Source organism: Nematolebias whitei, chromosome 15, assembly GCF_014905685.2.
Source record: "Nematolebias whitei isolate Nwh7 chromosome 15, NemWhi1, whole genome shotgun sequence".
Lineage (NCBI taxonomy): Eukaryota > Metazoa > Chordata > Actinopteri > Cyprinodontiformes > Rivulidae > Nematolebias > Nematolebias whitei.
In genome coordinates, this window is record NC_056512.1 from 45,260,658 (window position 1) to 45,283,853 (window position 23,196).

Genomic DNA, 23,196 nt, shown 5'->3' on the forward strand with positions numbered 1-23,196 from the left:
TGAGAGGCAGCAGCTCTACCAGTTGCGCCACCGTGCTGCCCTGAGTAAAATGTAAAAAGTTAAAATGATGGCACAACCTTGAACCAAATGTTACAGAACAAAATAAAACACTGATGATTGTCAACAATAAATAAATAAAATAACCTTCAAAATCCCAACGCTAAGTTTCAACTAAACTGGGAACAGAATGGCTTTTCTCACTTGTGTAACTAATTTATTGAGTTTATTTCCTTCAAATACATAAAAGTATCATAATAATATATAATCAGAATTTAATATAAGTCATCCATCCATCCATCCATCCATCCATCCATCCATCCATCATCTTCCTCTTGTTCTAGATCAGGTCTCGGGGGCAGCACCTTGAGCAGGGAGGTCCAGACATCTCTGTCCACAGCCTCTTCCAGTTCTTCTGGGAGGACTCCAAGGTGTTTCCAGACCAGCTGAGACGTAGTCTCTCCAGCGTGTCCTGGGTCTTCCCCAGGGTCTCCTCCCAGTCAGACATTCCCAAAGCACCTCCCTATGGAGGTGCTCAGGGAGCATCCTTACCAGATGAACCACCTCAACTGGCTCCTCTGGATGTGGAGGAGCAGTGGTTCTACTCTGAGTCTCTCCTGATAACTGAACTTCTCCCCCTGTCTCTGAGGGAGAGTCCAGCTCTGCAGAGGAAACTCATTTCAACCTCCTGGATCCACGATCTCATTCTTTCAGTCTCTACCAGAGTTCAGGACCAGAGGTGAGGGGAGGAACATAGACTGACCAGTAAACAGAGAGCTTTGTCTTGCAGCTCAGCTCCCTCTTCACCACAAGGATCAGTACAGCGTGCACAACACTGCAGAGGCTGCACCAGTCCATCTGTCAGTCTCACGCTCCTCCATTCTTCCCTTGAGGCAGAACCTCACCCTCGACCTGAAGAGAGCGATCCATCTTTTTCTGACTGAAGACCGTGGCCTCAGATTTGGAGGAGCTGATCTCATCCCAGCCGCTTCACATTCAGCTGCGAACCGCTCAATTAAATTAAAATAAAATTTTAATTTTAAACAAAGTAAAAGTATGTTTCTTGCTAATGGAACCCTCGCAGCTGTTGAACACAGCGGAGGATCAATCATGCTGTGGTCTTGCTTCTCATGCTGTGAGACAGGAAACGTGTCACTGGTAAATCGAACGCTGCAGTCACTGAACCATCACCAGACTTTACCAGAGAACGTCATACTGTCTGAGAAACTGTGAATAACAACATGGTTACTTCAACAACTAACATATAGGGGCGGCTGAGTGGTTAGAGCAGTCGTCCTCCAATGCGAGAGTTGGGGGTTCGAATCCACCAGCAGCCACATGCTGAAGTGTCCCTGGGCAAGACACTGAACCCTCATAGCCTCCGACGTGTGTCTCATCTGTGTATGAATGTGATGAAGCTCTGATTAGTCTCATTAGAATGATTTGTTCAATTATCTTTGTAGAGATCTAGTATAGAGCTGTATGAATGGGTAAATGAGGCACAGATTGTTGTAAAGTTTGAGTATCTTGAAATAAGATAGAAAGGTGAAATATAAAGTACAGTCCATTTACCATTCAACAACTAACATTCTCAACCCCCCCCCCCCCAACACACACACACTTCTAAATCTAAAGATTTACTTTCTCAGAAGATAATCAGTTTGACTTACTTGTGTTGATGATTTTAAAAATGACTGAACTTGTTCATTTTTTAATGATGTAATAATAATATATAGTTTCAAATATTTAAAGCTGGTCAACCTATTTCTTATGATTACCTGTTTTAGCTAATTGTATTAAAACGGCACAAAATAAAGTTTATTATCATGAGCAGTGTGTGTGTGTCTTGTTTCAGAGTTCTATGAAGTCACTAAAATGATTTAAAATGATGGACAGCGGGGGGGGGGGGCTCTCCTAAGATCAAGGTAGGGCAGGCGGTGTCACATGCCGTTCCTGGCAGGTCTGAGGAATGTCCAGTCCTTGACACTTGTCCAATCTCAGCTAGCTCAAGCTCTCCCCTCCTGCTTCACGCTCACTAATCTCTGCTGACACTTTACACAGTCCCTTTGGGGAATCACTCCACCCTGAAAACAATCCAGCACTCCTCCTTCGTCACCCTAAATCGGCACCAGCTTGCCTCGCTGTCTGTCTGTCTTCCTTAAATTTCACTTTACCCTCCCCCCTCTGTATCTATTCCCTCCCCATTACCTCCCTCTTTGGCCCACTCTTTCTCTTGTGTCTCCATCTGTCTTTGTCAAACTATATTCTGCTCCTCGCCTATCTCTCTCTGTCGTTCCTCTCCCCGTCTTTCCTTCTGCGTCCTCACTTTCTCACTCTGCATATCTTGCCTCTGTCTATAAGAATCTGTTAAAAGACACCGTGATTGCCATCTAAGGAATAGCCTGCAATCTCTTCGGGACTCATCTGCATTCAGAAATGTTCGTGCTCCACCGGTGGGATGTTGCTAAAGTTGGAAGGTTATTATCTTCCGGAGCACCTTTTCCAAGCTCCGGGAAGGATTCAGGACGGGATAAACACAACATACCTCTCCCCGGACGCCACTAACCCAAAATATATTTGACTCTTTTGAGAGAAAACAGAGGGGCGTTCTGATTAGATCCTTATTTTATTATTCTTGTTTGCTCTGAGAGTCCATTATTAAGATTCAGAGCTTACGCGGAACAAGAAACACAATTTCCCACTCATAATGTTTGTTTTAGCGAGTTAGTCTCACACGGCGAAGGAGATCCTTTGAAGCTCGTTTTCCCTAATTGGTGTATTTGGGATTCAAGAATTCTCAGAAGAAAAGTCACTCAAAAAAATTCCCATTTATTATTTAAATGTATTCAACAGTTCCAAAAGATAAGATAAACAAGTCATAGATTTCAATTACAAGCTGTTTGTTCTTGTTGTCGCAGCTATAGAGGCTCCGTCCCAAAGAGCACAATCAGTTAAATATCCGCCATTGGCTGCAGCACAGAATGCTGCAACCCTGAGGAAAGAAGGATGTCGTCGTGGCACAGTACATGCTAAAAAAATGCAAACGCACAGATATGCACATAAACATACGCACATACAGAAACGTACACTCGAACGTGCAGTCATTATGGGCAAATTCACTCGGCCAATCGGTTTCATTGTGGAGCAATCTGTCCGGGCAACATGTTGACCAACTCTTACCACAACGTCTTTACGCCATTGAATGTGCAGCCAATGAATGGGTGACCTCCAGCGGAGAGGCTGGAACAAACAGAACTGACCACTCACTGGTAAATCTGCTCCAACACCTTTTGACTTTATCGCCTCTTCTTAAAATCTTCTGTCTGTTGTGTTGTGACTTTCTCTTCCTCTGAACCAGAAGCCAGATGTTTTTTTTTTTTCTGAGCAAGAAAGCTTGGAGAACGTTGCAGCAGAAGAAAGGATCAGCGCTCCTCGACCGGGTTACCACTGAATCTCCAGATTTATTTCGTCGCATGGCTAGCTGTGCCAAGTGGAGCATTTACACAAAGCTAGACCAACGGAAAGATTATTTAAACTTTGCTTTTAATCTGAAAAGCAACAGGACGTTGTATGACGCATAAGAAACGGTGTGGTTTCCAGAGCTGGGGCGCTGTCAGTACATTTCCTTTTTAATATATATATATATATATATATATATATTAGAAGTGCAGAATGTATTCTCCACATGAATAATATATACAGTAGTTATTCAATGATGAAGAAAACACCCACTGCAATAGAATACTGAAATTTATATATTTCTTTTCCAGCTGTTAGATCTCTTATATGCAGCACAATTAACATCTCTCATTCAAACAGGAAATCTTCACAAGGGACAAATATAGTCTCTTTTTTGTCTAAATCTCTTCTGTGTACAATAGTATGCATTGTCTACAAAATAAATCACAATCTAGGTAAAACTGCACGGAACAGCACGGTAAGTTTCAGTCAGTCCAGTCCACAGAAGGCAGGGCTGACTGCTGTCACCGTGGAGCAAAGAGGTATAATCTTCCACTTTTGCAGGGTTGTCGTTGATGCTGATACTTCTGTGCAATGGAGCGGGGCTAAAGAGGAGAGACGCTGAAAGTGAGGAGGTTCTGACACGTCGGTAAAATGGCAAGGAGTGCGGCGAAACCAGCCCATCTAACATCCCACTCCTCCCACGCCACCTGCTAGCCAGGCTCAGTGTGTCCTCGGAGAGCTTTGCATCCAGGCTTGGCTGCGGAGCCTGGGAGTCTTGGCTGACGGATGTGGAGCAGAGGTGACCGTGATGATGGAGAGAATTAGGGAAACTGGAAAGCATTCTGGCTTTTAACACACACAAAGCCTCCCCACTTGTCGTGAAACGCTTTCTTCGAGTCTCTTCCTGTTGGACTGTCTGCTCTCAGTCTGCGTAGAGGATGAAGCCAGAGAAGGTGCTGTATTTGTTGTTGTTGCCGCCGTGGGCTTTGCCTCCATCCAGTTTAATGTAAACCTCATCACCTGCGTCCAGATGGAGGATCACGCTGTTGGAAGCATAGTCATAGTTCTGGTCAGCGTCTTGAGCGATGGCACTGGCTCGAACCTGCAGAAACAAGAGACGACGGGAACATCAGTGTCATGTTAGTACAAATACACTATATAGATGTAATGACGAATAAAATCATTTTTATGTTGCATAAATATATCTTAATCCACTCAAAACTGTTTTTAAATCTTCTCTGAAGACACTTTTCTATTTGGCTTTTAACTCGGCTTGAAATGTTGTTTTTACTGTTTTAAGTTATTTGTTCTATTCTACTGTTTATTGTTTTATGATTTTGGCAGTTCATTACTTTTACAGTATCAGTTGATTTTTATTGTTTTTATGCTTGTTTGTGTTGGTGTACAGCACTTTGGCCAACGGTGTTGTATTTAAAGTGCTTTAGGAATAAATATCCTGATGCATGCTCAATAATCCAGGTAGAAAAATATCCTGATGCATGATCAATAATCCAGGTAGAAAAATATCCTGATGCATGATCAATAATCCAGGTAGAAAAATATCCTGATGCGTGATCAATAATCCAGGTTGAAAAATATGAAAAAGTTTAGTCTGGTCCTCTGGACAACTGCCAATATGTCCAGAGGGCCAGACTTAATTTGTTTAGACTTTATGAATAAAGTTGTATTGTAAAAAATACAGTTTATTATAATTTTCTAAAGTAAAAAAAAAAAAGTGGACGCAAACAGACAAATAAATCAATAAATTAAATTAATTAATTAATTTAATAGTTATTTGGTGTCTCATTGAAGTTTCATCTCTACATTTTATGTGTTTTTAGAAAAACTCTTCTATTAAAATTATGGGTTTAAACTTTGATATTATCATTGTTACAAGCACTCCATAAAAATATGTACACCAGTTTTATTGTTCTGAGGACAGGTGAGTATTTAGTTACTTTGTTTTTTATGTCATTATTTTTGTTTCACAAAAAACAAACAACAAAATTAAAACAACAAATTAGAGCAAAACTAATTGTATTTAGTTGCAGATGTACTAAACGCAAGTTTATGATTAAAAAAACATTACTTAATTATTTATTTTATATAAAAAATTAATGGGCATTTGTGCAGTTTTAAGAAAGCTGGTTTAACTAAACTGACTATAGAAGGAAAATTGGTTGTTTACATTTTATGCAGTAAAATAAATTTAAAAGCTGAACACAATTATAAAATTGCACCATATAATACGTCCATATAAAACCATACTGTGCATAAAAAACTACTTAGCTAGTTCAATTCTTTATTAGCATATGAGCTTGTAAAAATAAAGAGTAAATTTCAAAATATCTAAAACTCATTTGTTTTTAATAAACTTGAAATGTCGCATCAAACACACAAGTTCACTGTAGAACATGAAGGTGCTCTTTGCCAACAGAAAAATACAAGATTTTAAACATTTTAAACCTTTAAACGTTGGCGATAAATTATAGCTTGACGTTGTAAACTCTGTAAAACTGCCTGTAACTTGTTTTGACTTCACTGTGATTTTTCAACACAGTTTATAAAATCACAAGAAAATGAAAACTTAAAGGACAATTTTAAACAGGAATAAGTGAAACGTGTTGGAAAAGTGTTGGACAGTTCTTAACCCAGTTTTAGTTTCTACAATCTCCTGAGATGTTTCCTCTGCTTGATGCCAATGATTCGACTCTTCTCAAACAGACTGACATCTTCTCCACGACCACCGTGAGTCTTTCATCATGTTGTTGAAGAAATGAGAAGCAACTCATCGCACCAGTTGGAGTTAAAGAACTTGTTGCAGCTGAAACATAATCATCCGTGCAGTGATGATCCAGCAGGAGGCTCGGACCTGTTTCATTAGTTACATCCGTTGTTTGGCCAGGCAGAGTATTTTATACAACAACTCTAGATAAAATGTATAGGTAAATATATTTAGCTCACTATTTGGCAAGAAACTGGTCAGTTTTGTCTGTCACCCTTAATTAATGCATAATAAGCAGTTATTATTGATTTATAAAGTGTTTATAGAGGGATTAATACCTATCTATTAACTATTTATTAACCATCTATAAGGGCAGCCTTACTGTAAAGTGGTATCAATAAAACTGAACAAGTTATTTCAATTAATGACCAAATTATGTATTTGATCTTTTGTGGCATACACATATTTTTTTATCAATATGTATTTCAGGTATTGTAATAAAGTGCAAAATATTAACTGGGTCTTAAAGTGGTAACAAAAATTGAATTTGTTCGAAAGTTTTTTAATCTCTAGTGAAAGGAACGACTCAGAGGAGCTGACATTTCACCTCTCGGACCAGCGTGAGGGTCGATCAAACTTCAGGCGTTTCTGTCAAACAGATTTATGGTTTCAATCAAACCTCTGGTCTTTCACACAACAAAAGAAAGAGGTAGAAAGAAAAATCCTCAAGTTTAACCTTGAAACAAAAGGTCCATGAAAAGAAAAACTCACACTCCACAACAAGCTTTCTCTTGGGGGCTTCTCCATGAAAAGGAAAACTACTCCAAAGTATAAAAAAATAAAGCAGAGATCAACCATCGGGGATCCCTTCAGATACGCAGAATCGTCTGATAACTACAAGTGACAAGAATCATGGGAACGATGTGCATATTAAACAGGAGGAATAGGAAGTATTTTATGTCTGTGTTTGTCTCCGAGTGTATTTCTGAGAGTATGAATGTGCGATGTCTGACTGCAGGGCGCTCGGTGCCGTTTCTCAATATCCTGTCCTGGGTAATTAAGACTTCGTCTACAAACGCTCCGGCTCTCCAGAGAGGAAAGTAACACTTCAGTCTCGCATGAATCCTGAAATAATAGCTTATTTTTCCCATTTGTGTGGATCTGATTCAAAAATAAATGCTAACCAAGCTGTGTATTTTTGGAATAGCTGCTGCAACTTTCTGTGACTTAAGCTGGAATGTTAATAAAAATATTATTATAATTATTCTACTTCAGCCAAAAGTAAAAAAACACATGACAAACGCAGAATAAGTCATGCATATGATTCTCAGCTACATTAAATTTGAGCAAATAAGCAGAAAAATTGATTTAGTTATTGCCAGTTTTCTGTTATAATGTGAGATGGTTGTGTCAGCCATCTTGAATTGTATTGGAAATGGGAAATGGACTGCACTTATATAGCTCGTATGCATCCATCCATCCATCCATCCATCCATCATCTTCCTCTTGTTCTGAAATCGGGTCACGGGGGCAGCAGCTTGAGCAGGTAGGTCCATCTCTTTCCAGCCACCTCTTCCAGCTCTTCTGGGAGGACTCCAAGGTGTTCCCAGGCCAACTGCAAGACATAGACTCTCCAGCATGTCCTGGGTTTTCCCCGGGGTCTCCTCCCAGTTGGACATCCCCGAAGAACCTCCCTAGGGAGGCACCCAGGGAACATCCTTACCAGAGTTCATGACCAGAGGTGAGGGTAGGAACACAGACTGACCAGTAAACGGAGAGCTTTGTCTTACAGCTCAGTTCCCTCTTCACCACAATGGACCAGTACAGAGTCCACAATACTACAAACGCTGCACCAATCTGTCTGTCAATCTCACACTCCATTCTTCCTTCACTCATGAACAAAACCCCAAGATACTTACATGTGCTACGTGTTGTCATCGTTCTATATTCCCATACAAATGCAAAATTAGTTCTCTGCATTTGGCTCGTCGCACCTGGGATGCACCCAGGTGGGGCAGTGGGCAGCTATGTGGGCGCCTGGTGAGCAATTAGGGATTGGGTGTCTTTCTTAGAGACACCACGACATGCTGGGGATCGAACCTGGGACTTTCGGGTCCCGACTCGGTTGCCGTACCTCTACCCCATCTTGGCCCCTAAAGTTTCAGTCTCATACTTAGTTTTATACTTGAACTCCTCTCTATCTTATCAAGATACTCAAAGAGCTTTACACCAATCTGTTCCCTCGTTTATCTATTCATACAGCACTCTTCTGCATCTCTACAAAGACTAATCAGAGCTTTATCACATTCAAACATCAATGGGACACAAATCAGAGGCAGTGAGGGGTTCGGTGTCTTGCACAGGGACACTTCGGCATGTGACTGCTGGTGGAGTCAAACCCCCAACTCTTGCATTGAAGGACAACTGCACTAACCACTCAGCCACAACCATCCGCTGGCCCTAAAAGTTAGTGAGTTGTAGATGCCTATCCATTGATTATGTCCTAGATGCTTTAATGAAATCCATCAAGTGGTTCATGAGATATTTTGCTAACAGACAGACTGAGTTGACTACAAAATAGTAAATGACAAAACTTTAAACAAAAAGCATATGCAATCTGTTATCCTTTAGGATCTATTTTGGGGAACACTCTCAGCTACCATCACACAGTTTTGGCTCAAAATAATGTTGCTATTTTTGTGTGTTAAGGTCAGCTCATGGGATATTTTGCTAACAGGATGGGTAAGGGTTAGAGACTGTTGGTCACTGTGGGATTGTTCAAATCACAGTAATATATTTAGCTTTTTTATTAATCAGTGTTTTCAACCTATGAAATATGGTTTGCACTCACACACCATCAGTTTTTGATGTCCAAATTTTACCTTTTTAAACCACAAACTTTGAGATTCATGAATTTGTTTGGGTTTGTAAAAATTGAGCAGAGTCTGTGGCATTTTTCACTCCCACAGGATAGCTCTGCAGCGGAGGTTTCTGTCTGTACACCTATAGATAATCAATGTCAACTTCCAGTGAAACAACGCCACTTGATCTTGCTACAATTTGTCATCGACGTGTAATGAAAACCAGACTGAAGACAATAAACCTCTGAAACAACAAGTCTGTGTGGCTGCAGCGCAGCTCTGGCAGAGCATCGGCAGTGTCAGCGCATTTCTTTGTTTTATAAACTGACGGTATATGAACTGTCACACTGTGTGGTTATAACGGCATAATTTCCTCTTTAGCTGCTTTTGACAACAACAGAAGTAAACTTCTATTGAAACGTCACAGAGCTACTGGTTCATTCACAGTTCCTTCCTTTGAATGTCTTTTGGCATTCAAAGGACTCCTAAGGGGAATGATCTACTACATTAATTTATTAGCTTCATTAGCTGTTATGTGTCTGTTTGATACCAGAGTATCTCATAAAGAACTAAAGAAAAATAAAAACAGAAAGTAAATGATGTATGGGCATTTACAACTGATTAACCTGCAGGGTTAAAACAACTCACGATGGCTACCACAGCTTACAAACATTGGAAAATACAAAATGGCTATGGTTCAACAGACACTGAGCTAACATTTGATGAGGTGGTAGCTGACAGTTATTCACAACCCTCACTCTGATCATTACATCTTGTAGTATAGTATATACTGTATATATATCACTTCACCACTTGCTCTTGCCGAGGTCGGATGCTTTTCCCCTCCCCTCTCTCTCAACTTTGCTTTGCTGCTCTGTCTGTCTGTAAAACTGCTTCTGAGCCTCTCTTGCATTTCTTCTGAACCATAATTATGGATTTGTTTTGATCAGTTGGTCCCTCAACACAATTGACAACATTTCTTCGAAGAGAAGACAGGCTTTAGGTGAGCCGACTTGCCCTGTTGGCACGCACGCAGCTGGATATCTCATCGACTTGGAAGACTTCATGATGTGTCTATCTCTGCTGCCATTTGTGGATTTTAAGGACGCATATTTAATTGGATTTATGATAACCGGTTCCTGCCTTTTGGATTCGGCTGGTTGCTGGTTTTATCTATAATCAAGGAAGTCGTCTGCAGCAAATTTGGACCCAATCACACTGCTTGCCTTTATGATGGCTTGGTTCATGCCTCGAGTACCCAGACTCAAATGCTTTGGGCAGAATGGATCAGATCTCTGGGATTTTACTCTGGCACGTTCCATCAGTGTGGCCACATAATTTGGCCATTTCTGAACCATTTGGACCAACACAGACTCAAGGTAGATGTCATTAAGTTCTGCCTGTCCCCAAAACAACTGTGTGTTTATCTGAATTTGGCTCCCTTGGCTGACCTTTAAGGCCATCTTATCTGAATTCACCTGGAGAACATGTGATCTGACGCTCACCACCCCCTCCCTGAGGAATTTCCGACTGATAACCAGAGAAACCAGCTGAATAAACTTTGTGTCATCATTTCAGGACTCTTGGATTCTCATAGGCGTTATTCTTGACCATTCCCCGACATCCCTTGAGAATGTTTACGGATCTCACCGGAGGACACTGGCTGATTATTCCATCCTTATCAGAACTATTACAGTGACCTTGAGAGTGTCCAAGGACATTGCTCACCGCTCTCGTCGTCTCCCCCCTCTGCAGAATGCCTACATCACTATTTGCTTGTTTGTGCGAGGTGTTTTTTTATATTAGAGTTTTTCTCCTCAGCCAAGAAGAAAGAGTCTGATAGGAATTTTTTCACCCCCAATTCCTACATGTGTCCAGTTTCACTACTTTTGGTCTGTCTAAACATATCTCACTTGTAAATGAGTCTTCTAGGCTCAATGTGATTTATCTGTCTAAATAAATGTTGAATGAATGAATGAATGTATATTATTTTTAACACTGTTTTTACAATTTGTATAAATAATGTGGGTCAAAACATTCCATCAGGTCTCTCTTGTAAATGAGTCCTCGAGGCTCAATGGGATTTACCTGTATAAATAAAGGTTGATTGATTCCTGACTCCCCCTTGGGTCTCGATGCTGATGATACAATTGTTTCCAGTAGAGTTAACACCAAGGTTTTCCAGCTTCTACAGTTTCACATCATTCAGTCAGACTTGTTCTGTCTCAAACTGGTGCTAAATGCTGATAAAACCAAAGGGATGTTGTGTTCAACCAGAAAGTTGGTGCCAGAAACTCTTCCCTCCATCTCAGAATCAGAATAAGTTTTATTATCACTGCACCGAAGTACAGATTATATTCTGTATAGTCGTCTGAAAGATGGGCGGAGAGTACGTGGCTGCAGCGCGGGCCCTTATTCTTTAAATATATACTCAACCATGCATGTTGTTCCTATTGGGCTTGTGGATTTTTTTTTTAATACCTGTGAAATGTTATTGATGCACATCTCTCTTTTAAGCTGCATGTTGAAAGCTTGATAAAGAAACTGAAATTGAAACTGGGTTTCTTTTTCCGATATCGATCTTGCTTAACTCTGAATGCCAGAAAACGCCTTGTAGCGGCAACTTTCCCACCGGCCATTGACCAAGGTGACATTATTTACATGAATGCCCTGCCAGCTGTTTGCAGATGTTGGATGCTGTCTACCATGGCGTGCTAAGATTCATAACTGTAACTACCGTACCATCACTGCACCTTGTACTCCTTGGTCAGTTGGTTATCGGTCTACAAGTAGGCTCTCACTGGTACTTCATCTATAGATCAGTCTGTTGCCTTCTTATATATGTCACGTCATCAGTGCAGTTCCAGCGTGCGCTCTCAGGCCATCATTACCTGCGTTCCCTCAGTGAGGAATGAACTCGGGAAAAGGCCTTTTCGTACTCTGCTCCTGTAACCTGGAACACCTCGCAAAAAGATCTGAAGCCGTTCACCTTCATTTCTTTAAGGGGTTTTAAACATTTGATAATGTCAATAGTAAACTCTCTGTTCTTATTTTTAGTACTTTATCTTGTTTTAAATGGCACCTTGATATGACTGTGTTTAGATTAAATTAAATTTGTTAGCGTTTAATTTGTGTAGTTATCACTTCTTTCTTGTTTCTTTCTTGGAAAACCAAACAACAATGTAATGCCAAACTCTCTATTTACTGTCTGCCTTATTGCTCAGGTTGTAGCAAAAAGATCTGCAATATCTGTTACCTAAACTGAGTAGAATTGAATAAAAAAGATCATTATTTTCTCCAGAGATGGGGGAAAATCAAGTATTGTACATACTCTGCAGTCGCCAGTGGCTAAATAAGCCTATTAGTCACTTAGTTCGCTCAATAGGGTTGAATCAAAATCAATAGTTTACACACATTTGAAAAGTTTCCTCGTGGCTCATTACGGGCACTCTGAAGTTCACTCTGGTCTTCTCTCAGCTCGTTGTGCTCTTTAAGGAGGAGTTGACTGGAACAACAAGAAGTGCACACAACAGCTACATTGGTGCATGTGAGCCACCAGAGGACAGCCACTGATAGATGCACACAAATTATAGGGAGGTTTTATTTACATGTTTACATCGTCCTTAAGGTTGGAGTTCAGAAATCATCTGCTGATTCAGAATTCTCCATTTTTTCCCGTCTTTTATTTTTCTGCATATTTCTTTTATTTTTTCACTATAATAAGACAAGCACAGCACATACAGAAACTCAAAGTGCATATGACGGTATGAGGATGCTGCGATGGACTAGTGCAAGTCAGTTAATTGTTGGTGTCTCCACGTTTTATGCTGCATTACGTAACCTTGTGTACAGATTAATGTGGAGATTACATGATTCTACGAATAACATCGTCCTGATACTAACGGATATTGCACAACGCTCAGTCAGGTTCAAGTCCAGAATGTGGAACCATTGGCGTTTTAGCCTTTTTGTAAATCTGTGACTTACATTTGTGATTTTTATCTTTTTTTATATTGTTTATTTGCATGTTTTATATGGACCTGCTTGTTTCTTTAATAAAGATGATGACAATGACGATGATGACATCTTCTGCAAACTTATTGCTATTTTAGCCATTCATGCATCAAATGGTTCAGCTCATTCAGAATATATGTTATTACTTTTGATTTGTATATGTTTATATACCTTCATTTTGAATAAAATTGCTTAAGCAGACAATCTGTTTTAACTTCACACAAGTGTTTGGCTTTTACCTACTATTCTATTGCTTTTAGCTTTCAGCTACCGTTTTGTTATTTTTGCTGTGTGTAGCTTTTAGGTACCGTTCTGCTAATTTATTATATATTTTCCTAATTTTAGCTAGCTTTTTGTTACTTTTAGCTTCTGGCTAGCCCTTTGACAGGTAGCTAGATTTTTGTTATTTTAGATTTTAGCTTGATTTTTTTATAATTTTCGAAAGCCTTTTGACAATTTTAGTTTCTGGCTCGCTTTTTTTTACTTTTTACTAGCTTTCTCAAACTTTTAGCCAACATGTTGCAACAATTAGCTTTTAGCTAACATTTTGCTACTTTGATTTTTAGCTTGCCTTAGGTTATTTTTAGCAAGCATGTGCTACTTTTAGATTTTAGCTATTTTTAAGATAGTGTTTTGCTATTTTTAACGTAGCTTGGCTTGTGCCAGTTTTAGCTTTTAGCATTTTAATTTTTTTTTGTTATTACCTAGCCTTTAGCTGTTTTTAAATTTTGAGCTTTACTTTTAACTACAGTTTTGCTTTTTAACATTTTAGCTTGTGTTTAGCTTCATTTTGCTTTGAGCTGGTGTTCTGCTTCAACTGAGTTTTAGCTTCTTCAGCAATTTCAAGCACTCATTCAGCATCACATTGCATTTTCATTAAAAACAAATTGTTTTTGTTTGGTTCTGTTTCTTTCCATCCATTTCGGCCACTGAGGTTTTATGTATGCCGTGGGTATATTGCTGTCTTTGTCTTTGTCGGTGCTGAGCTGTGACCTCCCTTTCTGTAGATTAAAACTTGCCACAGGAAGTCGGTAACCTCTGTTTTGCACAGAAAGATTTATTTTTATTTTTTCTTTTGGACGTTTTCATCATGGAAATGGCACTGAATTTAAAAGGCTCTACTGTAGGAGGAAATCTCTGTTATTGCCTCCGTAATGACGGGCTGACACAAGAGGTCATGAAATCAAACTGTTCTTGAACCAGTGCGTTTAAAAGAAACATTTTATGGCTAAAGGTGCTGCATTTCTGACGCCCTCAGTCAGGTTCTGTGTTGGAGTGTTTGATGAAACTGCTTCTCTTCACAGCATCTTGGGAAAAGCTGCATGCAAAGATCCTGCTGCTGAGTGCAGCCACGGTGTTTCACTGTGAGATGAGTTATTAACATGCAGACATATTATCAGACATGGTATTGTTTAACACGTTTTAACACGGTTTAACATCACTTGCAGCCGTGTGTTTATGTGCCAGCAAATCTCCTAGAATATTTTTTCTTTTATTCTGATTTCATGTTTCCCGCCACTTGTTTCTTCCAGAGATTTACAACCACACAGCTGTTCTTTGGGTTACTCACTGAACTGAATCTGCGTCAAAGCAGAGCAAGACTGACACACTGTCAGCTTGTTTTAAACTAATCTTACCAATGAGGACGTGGAGATGAGCAAACAGAGGCCAAACAAACCCATGATGTTCTATACCCTCCAGTGAGCCTTCTTGATTTGTCACTAGTTCAATTTGAATTTTTTTTTTTTATGAGTACAATGACCCAAAAGTTTTACTAAAATTTGCCAAAATAACATTTTTTTTTATGTTTGTATTAAGGATGCACAATTGGACTTTTGGCCGATATCTGATATGCCAATATGTTAAAACTTATTTGGCCGATAACTGATACCAATACCAATTTATTTATTTATTTATTTATTTTTCCTAGACCTGCTTACAGACACTAAAGAGCTTTCTCTGCTGTGGAGTTAAATTACTACATTATTCTGCACAGTCTTTGTCAATGTGGCGGCTACCAAATGCAGATGCCAAAAAGGGAGTTGAAAATGATGCAACACTTCAACTTGGATTATGTTTAATGTCAAATGTATTCATGCCATTTATTCTCTAACACAATGACAACACTCGAACAGTGCACATTTGTAAATTTTCACAAATCTAAACTCAACCTGTTCACAAGCAATAAGTGAAAAGTGCATAAATAGTAGTGCATTAATAGATATACTTGACAGTTTCTTACATTATAAATTAACTTAAACCCCAAGCCTTTTATATCGGTGAGTTGTTTTGATGGAATGTCCGATATTTAACTTTATCGCTAACATCGGCTGATACCGATACATGCCGATAATATCGTGCATCCTTAATTTGTATATTTTAGTTTTGCTGTCACGTTTCATTCTGACCTTTTCAACAACAAACAAAGGAACAAATTATCCCTTTTCCTAAATGTCTCTTTGCGCAGATGTGCATTCAACTTTGTCATTATGCAAGGGAGAAAATGAGGGGTTGAAGCTTCTCAGTTGTTCTTAAGAGCATGAAATGTGCAAGTTTTCTTAAAGATGATCCTACGTTTGAACTTTGAGAACAGGCTATGAGATACAAGAGTGATAGCAGAAATAAAATATATAGAATATTGTAATTCTTTTTATTGTTTATCCACATGATTAAATCTGGCACAGCACATATCGATGTGCAAACAAAACCTCTCACTCTGATTCAAAGATGCAGCGTCTGACGCATATTAATATGAAACGGGATGCCACGAGCGTGCAAAGTCAACACCATCTTTTTAGAGGGTTAGCGCCTAAGGCTGCAGGAGAAGCAGCTGATGCTGCTCTGGAGGATTAGTCAACTGGGATATTAATGAAATTCTTTCAAAATATTTGCTTTCCAGGTAGGCACACTGAGCCAATGTGGTAATGTCGCAGGTGTCATTTAGTTGAATTATTTTATATCTTTAGCCTTTAAAGCACAACATTGTGTGTATTTTGGTAGTTTTTTAGCTCTACTTTATGCTCTTTCAGTTTCTGAGAAGAAAAGCAACACAAATATAATTTTTTTGAGGCAGTGGCCGAACAAACAAAGCCCTGAGAAAAGTAAAATTCTGAAATCATTCCAGCTCTTCCACAACCCTTTTGTTTTATTGGGCTTTTTGCTCTAATGGGTTTCACGGTTTTCTGTGAAGCGCATTCATGAATCAAGGCTCTCCCTATTTTTAGAAAAAATAAAAGAGAGAAAGAAAATCTGCGTTAGCTATTGTTTCCTTATGTTTTTTATTCCCCTCAGATGCTCAGGAGGAACTTGTATGGGATGTGAGCAGTAGGTTCAAACGCAGCCAGAAAGGAGGAGGACAAACATCCGTCTGGCATTGCGTGACCTTGACACAGAATATGTAGAGGAGCTGTGACGGGACAAACAAAGCGTGAGGCTGCAGGCGCCTGCCTCAGCAGTGGTAAATGAGGTGTCAGCGATGTTGTCTTCCTTGTGGCTGCTCGTGCATGTTTGCAGTTGTCACATCGTCAACATGATGGCTTTGATTGAATAATATTCTAAAACAGGGAGAATTCAAGGCAGCCGTTTGGCTTGTTAGTTAACTCGAGCCTGTAACGGTAAAGTGCGAGTTCTCCTAACTTTTGTAAATGTGCCCAGAGCTGCTGTGAACAACGGCCTAGACTTTTTCAAGAGAATGCACATCGTCCACAATCTTTCATGCCAGAGATTTAGTCTTGATTAGATTCAATAGAGATAAAGTCTTAAGATTTAGTCCACTTTAATTGGTGATATGTGACTTATCTGTGCTGCTGATTATCCATGCTGCTGATCTCTTGCCTTTAAGCTGCTTTATTCATACTCATCTGCTCACTACAGACTCATGTTCAGGCTGCTGTTTAATATACCATATTATTTGGTCTATTTTTTTATTTGGGCGGCTGTGGCTGAGCGGTTGGAGCAGTCGTTGTCCAATGCGAGAGTTGGGGGTTCGAATCCAACAGCAGTCACATGCAAAGTGTCCTTGAGCAAGACACTGAACCCCTCGTTGCCTCAGAGCTTTATCACATTCATACACTAATGGGACACACATCAGATTCGTCTCTTTAGAATGATTTGTTAAATTAGCTTTGAATGGATCTAGTATAGAGCTGTTTGAACGGGTAAATGAGGCACAGATTGTTGTAAAGAGCTTTGAGTATCTCGATAAGATAGAAAGGCGCTGTATAAGTACAGTTCATTTACCATTTACCATTTGTAAACAATATTTGGCGAGTCGAGGCGGTTCTTCTCGTTCGAAGCATTTCATTGCATTGTTGACCTTGTGTTGATTTTGCACATTACAAATAAACCAAACCTGAACCTGGAAAAAAAAAAAAGCTGCAGTCCAAAAACATAAGACATTCAAAGAATGTGTGCCACATGAACTGACAACACCGTTAGCGATTGTTGCTTCTTTTTAATCACTTTGCGTTCAATCACCGTTTCGTTTCCAAAAGTACTTTTCAGTATTTTTGATTCGGCAGCTGCAGTGAGCCGTGTTCAGACTATAAGCATCAATAATAAACGTCTTTTTTAAACCGACTTGTAAAACTCATGATAGTTTAATGTTTAATCTGTTGTACCAGGAGGAGCCTGGACCACCTCGCTGGGACAGTTCGCTCACAAAAAGCTTTGTCTCAGTGACAAGGACGTGTCTTATGGCTTGTCTGATGGGGATTTGTTGACTTGGTGTTGAGCCACCATTTTGGATCAACGAGTCTATTGGTCCTTCGTAAATCAAAGTGTACTGCCGTCTAATTGTGTTTGAACATTCCAGCCGTGAACCGCATGCCTAATGGCAGCTTAGATGGCTTTTGCCTCAGCTACTGAGCCTGATCCAGCGTCTCACAGCCACACACACACACACACACACACACACACACGTATTTCAGTGTGTTGTTGTTCGCACACATCCACAAGGGGTGCAGTTTTAGTAAACTAATGGGATGCAGGAGAATAGTTGTGTCACAAAGCACCATGTGTTACAGGTTCATTTGTCGGAGAAAACCTAAGTGAAAACATGATAAGCAAAATGAAATGGTAACAGGAGATTTGCCATCTGTCAGACGAGAGTAAGGAAAGGTCTCCTGAATTAATTTCACCAGCTGTTCTCTTTGCTACTTTTGTTTTAAAGCAGGCTGAGCCAGTACAATGCGCCGCAAATCTCTTGCTCTTAGTGAAAACGAGGTTAACATAAATTCTGATCCATGTTTTCTCATCGCCCGAAGGCGCAGACGGAGCGATAATGTTTTTGTCCATGTCAGTGCGTGTTCATTTGTCTTTAGGTTTAGCAAAATATCTCAAGAATGAACAGATTGTGTTGAGACTTTCAGGCGGTGATCTGTGGGTGCACATGTACAAATGATTAACGTTTCAAGATGGCCGCCACAACAGAAGATATCAGCAATGTGCAGATAATGAGCTCACATTTGTTGATGTGTTGGCCGAGACTTATTTCACCAGGAAAGTGCTGCGGTTGTGCGAGAGCTTAGTTAAACGTTTTTGGCAGTTTGGGCTCTGTTTGTTAGCAAAATATCTCATGCACAGGTTAAAAAGAATCATTCAAGAAATAATCATTTGATGTAATTCAGTTTGGTTTAAGAGACAATTAAATGCAGGTCAGTTGACATTCAAATGCAATGAATGGCTATAATTCCATCCATCCATCCATCCATCCAACAATCCATCCATCCATTATCTTTACTCACTTCTTCCTTTTCAGGTCGCAGGGGTCACTGGTGCTCATGTCCAGCCATCACTATGCAAGAGTCAGGGGACACCCTGGACATGTCTCTAGTCCATCACAGGGACACAGAGACAAACGAGACAAACATTCTCTCTCTCTCACACCTAGGGACAATTTAGAGTCACCAGTCAGTCTAACATGCATGTTTTTGGTCTGTGGGAGGAAACTTGAGTACTCGGAGCAAATCCATGCAGCACCTAGAGAACATGCAAACTCCACCCAGAAAGGCCCCTGGACTGGGATTTGAACCGGCAACCTTCTCGCTGAGAGGAGGCAGCTCTACCAACTGTGCCACCGTACTGCCCAGCTATAAATCAGTTTCAAAGGTTTGTGCTCAAAACGTGTGCAGCTAAGAGTCGTTTACAACAAATAATCCAAGTGCTACTCACTGAGCAGAACCATGTTTGTCAGCAAAATATCTCAAGTATCGTTGAATGGCTCTTATCTGAACTCAGAAACAAATTACTGAAGGTATCTCTTCAACTGATTAAAGTTTGGAGTAAATCAGATTTAAAATGTCATCAACATCTAATTCAACCTTTATTTATACAGGCTGGTCTCACTGAGCCTCGAGGACTCATTTACAAGAGAGACTTGATTTAAACAAAGAGCACAGATGACAACAGTAGACAATAAAAAACAACATTTAAATGGAAAAATAAATGGAAATAATAATCATAATAATAAATAATTCAATTCAATTAATAACAAATAAATAACGTTTTAATACTTGTTGTTTTCGAGCAGTTTGACACGACTGTCAACAAGGAAGAGGGCTGGCAATGGAGGAGGGGGCGTGCCAAAGAGACCATCTCAGCACCAACAGAACTGGTCTGTTCCACTTTGGAGTAAGCTGTTGGGGGAAGAATCAGTTTTGTTGTGTGTTTCCTTGACTGATGAAGCCTTCTGGATTGAAGGTGAAACGTTTCAGCACAAAAAAAAGAAACTGTCCAGATGACCTGACTGAAAAATGTTGGATTTTATACCTGGATTATTGAGCATGGACTTTGTTGTTAATGATTTAATACATTAATAATAATAAATAATCATATAAATTGAAAATTAAATGGAAGAAAATTATATAAAAACAAAACAAAAACAGCTACATTGTAAATCTATAAAATACTAAAAACAGGAACACGTCTGCGTTAGTTTTTGCCATAACTGATCTTTGTCTACACATGATTACGGTAGTCATGACAACAATTTAACAAGTGGACAGCTCAGTTTAATGTGGTAGTGGCTGAGAATGATGCACAACATACACTATAAAGGCTGCGGGCGATATGCATTGCTTCAAAAATACCAGTCCTTTTATTAATGTGAATCTAAATTCTCTAACTTCATGTCAAAGGTACAGAGCTTCAGTTTCATCAGTCAGCTGACAAACTTTCTGAAACAGAGAAAGCTTCTGGAAGCAGACTGTCAAATGAAAACAGTGGAGAGAAAGGGAGCATGAACTTTGACCTCCAGTGCAGCCCCTCTTTTCTTTGCTCTGCCTGACTCATCACGCTCAGTTAATTACCAAGGCTTTCTGCCTCTGGCTCTGACGCCGCACCCTCCATCACTGCTCGCGGCACTGTCTGAAAAAACTTCCTAACAGCAAAACGTCCGACCTTTCTTCACACGTAGACCATTTTACCGGTTAAACCTGAGGCGCTGTGAAAAAGATCATTCACAACTAGAGTTTTTCCTGCGTTCTGAACGTGAGGTAGACCGTCATAATCTTTATATTTTATAGCCAATTTGTTCTCACACTAGAAATTTCACAAAATTTGAATCTGAGCAGGGCAAGAGGTGTTGCACACTGAATTATGTAGCAGGCAGTTACAGTTTGCTGCTCTCTGTGTTGAGGGACAAGATAATTGTGGATATCGCTGAAGCAAAGCCTGAATTCTGAGGACTTCTAAATGTCAGAGGCGTGGAAAGATGCTGGGAGAGAGATGTTTGCATAAGAGGACACAGGGCACTTGTGGATCTCCCATATGGCCCTCATTATGATGAAGAAGCCTTGTGAGTCAACATCGCTGTATCACTGAGTCAGACTTTCACAGGAGACAATCCATAGACTTTTTTAGACGACGCGTTTTTGGCCTTCCAGTACATGAGACATTAAACATTTGCTGTAATTTATGAGCAACTACGAAGTTCATGCTCAATAATCCAAGTAAAAAATTCAACAAAGTTCAGTCGGGTCATCTGGATGGTTTCTTTTTTTTGTTGAGACGTTTGGTCTTTTATCCAAAGGACTTCATCAGTCTGAGGAGCCACAACAAACTCAGTCCCACAAGCAGCAAACGCCAACCAGTTTGCTGTTGATAAGATGGTGAGTTTATTGTAGCTCCTTGAACTGATGAACTTCTTTGGATGAACGGTTAATTGTCTCAACATAACACAAAACCATCCAGATGGCCTGACTGAACTTTGTTGGATTTTTTTTACATGGATTATTGAGCATGAACTTTGATGTTTTGAACCACTTTGGCTATGGCTGCCTCAGAGGAGTCGATGGGGGAGAGGGTGGCCCCCAGAAACCATGGCATCACCAGCAAACTGGTTGGCCCCACTATGTGAGTGTACTGCTTGGGACTGAGTTGGTTGTGGCTCAGACTGATGAAGTCCTTTGGATGAAGGATGAAACGTCTCAACAAAAACGAAACCGTGCAGATGACCTGACTGAAGTTTGTTGGATTATGAGCAACGTGTTCTATAAAGCGAGTGAGCTGTACTGGCTCCGTGTTTAAGGAGATATGTGTGAAATTTTTCTAAAGTAATTGACTTACAACAGGAAAGTGGTGGGCAGTTTATCAAACAAGTTTTGAAACTTCACCAGGAAATGATAGATTTTCTTCACCGTGCTCGCAGACGACGGCCTGATGTCATCTTGACATTTCCAATCTGTGTGGTATTTTCTAACAGCGCGGGCCAATCTTCATTTAATAGCTCTCGCACCTAATTAGGCCCGCTCTAATGTTCTACTCGGCAGAGTGTCAAATCCAATGTCCAATTACACAGCAGATCAAGGCCAAAGGTCCGCCTCCACTACCTCCCAGGCTGATTATAGAAGAAGTGCCATGATATACAGAACATTGAGGGGAACAGTTCTGTCAGAGGAAGGAAAGAGACGCGCAGAAACATTTCCACTCACACATATAGAGGATCAATACCACGGGCAAAAAGGCTGAAGGACTAAGGTTCACTTTCTCAAACCCTGCTTGTCTCTTTCACACAGAGTGTCTCTGTTACACCAAGCAAACACACAAAGAGCTCTCAGTGCAGTGAAGTCGCACCACAACCCAGAATCACACGGGTAAACATTACCAGCATGCTAAAATCAATCAAGACTTAGGACAGCCACAATACTGAAAATAAGAATAGGATATTGTGGACAATTTTTATACAAGCTTTTGCAAAATGTAATTTTACTTACAACGAAACAAACGGATGAAATGTTGAAACAGAATCAGTAACATTTACACATGCATTCTAGAACAGCGCCGCTCCAGGTGGCTGCATGTTGGAGCAGCTCTCTTACTTTCGTTCTGAGATTTTGCTTTTGGAAAATTTAATTCCTCTTTTTCTGGATGTAAATCACGTTTTTTTTGGATGATTGTTTCCTCTGGTATCAGATGCTGTGCAGCTGGAAGGATTTTTACTGAAACTTTGTTTTAGTTTTGGACATTTGTTATGATGCGTAACCATGGCAACAAGGCAGTTTTCTACAACCAACAGCTGATTAACATCTCAAAAGCTCAAATAATATCTTAACTACAGCCCCAAATGTCAAATGAGTTGAAAAGGATGCTCTGTGGATGCATTCTCGTCTACCTGCCAGCTGTGATCGAGTGCCTGACCACTGAGATCCTGGAACTAGCAGGAAACACGGCTCATGACAGCAGAAGGACAGGATCGTCCCTCTGCACCTACAGTTGGCTGTCCACAGCGACGAGGAGCTCGGCAGACTGCTGGGAGGAGTGGCCATCGCTCTGGGAGGAGTTCTGCTCTGCATTCAGGCGGTCTTACAGACCGGAGGAACAGAGAGGCCAGCCGAGTCTGGGTGGACGAACCGGACGGCATCTGCAGCCAGTTTCTTAGGATCCACTGTGGGATGGACCTTTACAAGAGATCCTTCCTGTCTACAGCATCAGCATCTATAATTTAATAATTTTTGAATAATTTTCGTCAGAAACACGTCTCAAAAAATTTGGGACAGGAGCAACAGATGATGCAAATGTAAATGGTATAAATTAGAAATAAGTGAAGGAGCATTTTGCAACAAGACTGGTTAATTACCAACAGGTCAGTTAGAGCAGGGCTTCCCAAACTTTTCCATAGGTCCCCCCAAACACCATTAG

General features: G+C 40.2%; 1 protein-coding gene across 1 annotated transcript in view; it reads right to left on the reverse strand.

Annotated features, from left to right (window-relative positions):
* Positions 1-4,365: 4,365 nt before the first annotated feature.
* Positions 4,366-23,196, reverse strand: part of LOC119421391 (C1q-related factor) — a 27,690-nt gene continuing 8,859 nt past the window's right edge. The window contains exon 2 of the mRNA XM_037688757.1: positions 4,366-4,561. Coding sequence (XP_037544685.1) covers positions 4,382-4,561 — 180 coding nt within the window. The 3' untranslated portion in view covers positions 4,366-4,381. The remainder of the gene's footprint in view (positions 4,562-23,196) is intronic.